This window comes from Periophthalmus magnuspinnatus, chromosome 18 (genome assembly GCF_009829125.3).
Source record: "Periophthalmus magnuspinnatus isolate fPerMag1 chromosome 18, fPerMag1.2.pri, whole genome shotgun sequence".
NCBI lineage: Eukaryota > Metazoa > Chordata > Actinopteri > Gobiiformes > Gobiidae > Periophthalmus > Periophthalmus magnuspinnatus.
Genome location: NC_047143.1, coordinates 12,765,952 through 12,771,951, shown reverse-complemented (window position 1 = coordinate 12,771,951; position 6,000 = coordinate 12,765,952). Strand labels below are relative to the sequence as shown.

Sequence of the window (6,000 nt, the reverse complement as noted above, 5' to 3'; positions counted from 1 at the left end):
AACCGCATAAAGACACCTGTCCACTCCATACAATCAGTAAGACTCCAACTAATAACATGGCGAAGACCAAAGAACTGTCAAAATGCACAAGAGACCAAATTGTAGACCTCCACAAGGCTGGAAAGGGCTACGCGGCAATTGCCAAGCAACTTGGTGAAAAAAGATCCACTGTTGTAGCAATTATTAGAAAATGGAAGAAGCTAAACATGAATTCGGACTGGGGCTCCATGCAAGGTCTCACCTCGTGGGGTCTCAATGATCCTAAGAAAGGTGAGGAATCAACCCAGAACTACTCGGGAGGAGCTGGTCAATGACCTGAAAAGAGCTGGGACCACCGTTTCCAAGGTTACTGTTAGTAATACACTAAGACGTCATGGTTTAAAATCATGCATGGCATGGCAGGTTCCCCTGCTTAAACCAACACATGTCCAGGCCCGTCTTAAGGTAACGACCATTTGGATGATCCAGAGGAGTCATGGGAGAAAGTCATGTGGTCAGATGAGACCAAAATAGAACATTTTGGTCTTAATTCCACTCGCCATGTTTGGAGGAAGAAGAATGATGAGTACCATCCAAAGAACACCATCCCTACTGTGAAGCATGGGGGTGGAAACATCATGGGGCTGTTTTTCTGCACATGGGACAGGACGACTGCACTGTATTAAGGAGAGGATGACCGAGGCCATGTATTGCAAGATTTTGGGGAACAACCTCCTTCCCTCAGTTAGAGCATTGAAGATGGGTCGTGGGTCTTCCAACATGACAATGACCCGAAGCACACAGCCAGGATAGCCAAGGACTGGCTCCGTAAGAAGCATATCAAGGTTCTGGAGTGGTCTAGCCAGTCTCCAGACCTAAACCCAATAGAAAAACTTTGGAGGTAGCTCAAACTCTGTGTTTCTCAGTGACAGCCCAGAAACCTGACTGATCTAGAGAAGATCTGTGTGGAGGAGTGGGCCAAAATCCCTCCTGCAGTGTGTGCAAACCTGGTGAAAAACTACAGGAAACGTTTGACCATTGTAATTGCAAACAAAGGCTATTGTACCAAATATTAACATTGATTTTCTCAAGTGTTCAAATACTTATTTGCAGCAGTAACATACAAATAAATTATTTTAAAAATCATACAATGTGATTTCCAGATTTCTCTGACAGTGGACATGCACCTAAGATGAAAATTTCAGACCCCTCCATGATTTCTAAGTGGGAGAACTTGCAAAATCACAGGGTGTTCAAATACTTATTTGCCTTACTGTATATAATTTAAGTACCAATAAAATAAAGATGAATAAATAAGTTATGTACTTTATAGCATAAATTGCATTAATTAATTCTGTTGTAATCCTCCACTGCACGTATGCGCGCACACACTTTTTTATACTTAGTATAAAAAAATTTGTATTTGAAAATGAGTCAATAGCACATCTCAAAAATGGGAGACCATTTTCATCGCAGACAAATGTAATTTGGTACAAGCGCATGTCAAGACAAATAAAAAATTATATTATAGCCGAACTCTAAACCCTACAGGAAGTCGACCATTGTGCGTGGAACCCTATTTTTGCTCATTTTTTCCACTCACACTTTTTTTTTTGTCCCACTGGATTTTCATTTAAAAGGCTTGAAAACTGATCATAAAATGTGGGTCTGGCAAACCTGCAAAGGCAGTTTTTCAAAGTATTAATCGTGCGTAACTCTGACATGCAGTGTCCTATTGCATTAATATACATTTTGTGCGTAATGACAGCCTGAATGCAATGATGTACAAATTACATAGCAAGCACAGATATCTTTTATGGCATTCTGAATAAAAAAACAATAAAGATATACCTCTATCTGCAACAGCATGATGACATTAAAAATGAAAATGAAATTTTAAAAAAACAAAGTCACTGAAGTACATGAGGTTCAGATTACTGTACTTTGTTCGAGACTAAATAGAAATAGATGCTCTAGACTAATCCAACTATGGCCTAAAATTAAAGTTTCCCAAAAGAAATTGATAAATCTGAGTTTAATTAAATTGCAGTGCAGTGTCTCGCCTTGAGTGCATTTAATTAATTACTCACAACCTCTGGTAATTAATCCCTGCCAAAAGAACACGAAATAAATTAGAGCATACAGTGAGAGTTGCATTAGACCAGCAGAGGGCGCATCATACCGCATTATAATACCGTAATAACACATGACAGCATAGTTTGTCCATCACTTCACTTTAGTTCAGCCAACAACAGACACGTTATCTGGCTTTTTCCGACAGTCCTAGAATTAAATTAAACATTAATTTGACCGTAACGTGAGTTTTGTGCGTGGACGAAGTTTGGGTCGCTCCAAACCAAAAAGAGAAGTTACACAAGACGATCTGCCTATGCGTGGAGGCGGAGAAAAACGGAAGAGGAAACGCGCGCGGACACGGCTGCTGCCACACCGGAGCTTTCAGCATCAAATACTTCACCCTATTATTTTGTTTTATTTTTTATTTCAAAACTGTCCACGAATTGTAAAAAGAGGGCGAGAGAATTTTACGCATACGATATCCAGCCCTGTAGCGGGTCTTCCAGTCGGGGGCTGTCAACTTCATCAAACTTGACTGGCTAAAATTGTAACGCCATGTTTCGCCTTCTCCCCCGCCGTTCGTGAGTGATTGCATCTGATGTTTGGATAACGGAGTCGGTTCTAACGGGCCGCAGGCAGAAGAAGAAAGTCTGTTATATTAGATTTTTTTTCTTCTTCAGACAACTTAAGCCAGCGCCTATTCCTGCGATATACTCCGCCGAATGGACGCCCACGTAAAGGAGGGACAGCTGTACGTACAGCATCAGAAGTTTGGAAAGGTGGGTACTTGGTTAGGATTACGCACGATACATGAAAAGTATGCAGGCAATTGGAAACGGAACCTCAGAATACTCACCTACTGTCAAAACTGTATGCAGAAGTTACTAAACACATGGCTATTAGCAGAGGTGGGTAGTAGGCAGAAATGACTAAAGTATGAGGAAAGTACTTCAAAGTAGAAGTACAAGGTAGTGGTAAGTTACAGTAAGAATAACCATGTGGAAATGACTTCTGAATTGTAATTAAGTGTTAGAACAAAACATTAAATAATGCACAAAATCTGGTATTTTCAAAGGATAGACACACAAATTAGACAAATCATATGAACTAGCGGTGCAAGAAAAACAAATGTTCAAATCATTTCATATTGTGAAGCTTTTGTCATATGAGAAGAGTAATTTTACTTGAGTACTATTACACTGTACAATATGTTACTCGTGTAAGAATACTGTTGTACTGTATAATTTTTTTTATACATATATGCTACTACTATTACAGCCCTGTACCACCACTGTTACATTGTATGTAGGAGTAAGAGTACTCAACTCAACCTGACATTTTAGTCATGGTTTAGTTTTTGCTTTGTCACATTTGTACAACAATGCAGACTGTATGCAAAGTATGCAGAAGAGAGTTGGAGAGCTGCCTATTTCCTCCATTTTATAGCTCTCTTTTTTTGCACACACTGGACAATTTTAATCAAAGTCAGAGCAGTTACTGCTCGCTTTTCTTAACATTTCCCTTGTTATCATATCTTATTATTTTATTATTATACAGTAAGCTGTCTTAAATTACACATTTATACATATCTAATTTTAACTGTATAATAACCCTGCTTTGCAAGTAGAAAAGTTAAGTATTGTTTTATAATAATCCTTGATTTCACAATTTTGCAATTTTTCAAAATCTTGATTATTAAAAACCCAAATAAATGGAATTAATTTGATCAGGCCCTAACCTGGAGTTGTGTTTTCATTCACACGGTTAACACACAAATCCTGTATATTTACGATCAAACTGAAAACCCTCTGAAAACATTCTGTTTCACCTTGTGATGCCATGTAGTAATGCAGGAAGTGCTCCACTGTGTTTTTAAACTCCATGGACCTTCATAGAATCACTTGTATAATTTCAGCCTTGGAATTGCCAATGTCTACTCAATAAAAGGTAAAAGGTGGCTGTTAAGTTGAAAACTACCAGTTCATGACATCACAAGGTGGAACAGAGCATTTTGAGTTTTGGAGATACAGACAGGGTTACTCAAACATGTGTGAATAAAATCAAACGCAACTCCAGGTATGTTGTTAATGAGGTAACAACATTATAACATGGCTAAAAGCTCATAAGAGTCAATTTTGTGTAATATAGACCTTTAAAGTAAAGTAAAAGCAGACAGAAAATGTTTGTGTGACCAATACTAGGGCTACACACAGGGCTGCTTTTAATTTGACTTTTGCAGTCCTAAGCAATAACCACACATTGTTAACTTCAAATGCAAATGACCTTTTTATACATATATGCTGCTGCTGCTACTACTACTACTACTACTACTACTACTACTACTACTAATAATAATAATAATGCAAATTTAAAATATCAGTTGACATAATATTGTATAAACCAATGTTATTTAATACAAATGGGGGCAGCTTAAAATAATACAGATGAAAGCAAATTTGTGTTGTAATACAGTTCTTGGGTTTTGTCACTAATAAAAATCATCAGGTTCAACATTTTTGCATTTTCCTTTTGGATATTTCTTGGCAAAGTACAATGTAATCAATGAAAAAAACTGGGACAATGACACCATTGATTCTAGAATGTGATCATTCTTTAGAGGTGGGTAACCAAAAATTGTACTCAACTAAGAGTTATGTTAGTTCCAAATAATATTAATCAAGTTCTACTTGAATTATTGTAAAACTACAACTCAAGTAATAATATTGAGTAAGTCTCAATAAACACAAATTAGAAGGGCAAAACAATAAGTAATGCACAGAATCTGGTAAGGATAGACACAAAATGATGCTAAATCATATCTGAAGGAGCGGTGCAAGAAAATCAAATGTTCAAATAATTTCATATTGTCAACAAGTTTTTGTCATTTGTTGACTTGCTTACAGTGGAAAGAGGAACCAAAACTTTTTTTTGTAAAGTAAGAGTAAAAGTACAATTTCTTCAAAAAGTTACTCGAGTAAATGTAACAGAGTACTATCCACCTCTATCATAATTGACTAGATCTTATAACTCGCTGTAAAAAAATCTACATTTGAACTAGCTTCTTAAAAGTATCAAAAATCAGATACTAATGGATACTAAAACCAGTATCAAAATCAAATACAGTTTATTCAGTTTAATCTCTTTACTGAACTAGTGTAAGTCCACATGGTGTAATAAACAAATGCTGTTATATTGTGTTGAACATTAAAATACTGTCTTTTACTTTTAAAAACATTTGACAGTTGATAACATAGGTTGAGAGATTCTGTTTTAGAATTCACAGCTCACTTCCTGTATTTTACAACTTTTTTCCCCACTTTTCTACACAAATTGCCACTTAACTGGTGTAAAACTATGATTAATATTTACCACAGGTACTATCTCACCAAACCAAGTCAGAATTAGAAAAAATATATTAATCTGTCAAACGCACTTTAAATTGTTTAAGATCAATATTGCGGTTTAAAATATACCATAGTGATTCACAAGTGTCGTAGATTATTACTATATAGCAGACACAAGTGCAATATGTCTATGTTTAGTTAGTTGCAGCACTATTTATCAACCGAACAGCAACTGGCCCATCCCTGACTGAATAGGACCTGATAGAAGCACATGTGTTTAGCAGAAGTTCATATCAGGCCTGGGCTTATCCTGCAGCTCTGTACTTTGAGAGGAGGCTTTGTCTGTTTTGGTCATGTGACACGCAACACAACAGTCCACCATGGAACTGAAGTAGGGCTGCAACCATTCATCTGAAAAATAAGGACTAAACATCTATATAAATACATCCATTATTTGGGATATCGAGACCCTAAACTACATGGCTAAAGCCATTTTAAAGATATCATCCATGCATGTTTGAGTAATTTAGGGATGTCTCCCTATTTGAACCCTCCTTATGGTTAGTAAGATTCTGCCCAATGCTCAGCCCACAAGCCTACA

The 6,000-nt window shown here is 36.8% G+C and overlaps 1 protein-coding gene across 2 annotated transcripts in view; it reads left to right on the top strand.

The window, feature by feature from the left end:
• The first annotated feature begins 2,278 nt into the window (after nucleotides 1-2,278).
• dok1b (docking protein 1b) overlaps nucleotides 2,279-6,000 on the top strand; it is a 38,620-nt gene continuing 34,898 nt past the window's right edge. For both annotated transcript variants that reach the window (XM_033984015.2, XM_055229050.1), the window contains exon 1: nucleotides 2,279-2,834. In XM_033984015.2, coding sequence (XP_033839906.1) covers nucleotides 2,778-2,834 — 57 coding nt within the window. In that variant the 5' untranslated portion in view covers nucleotides 2,279-2,777. The remainder of the gene's footprint in view (nucleotides 2,835-6,000) is intronic.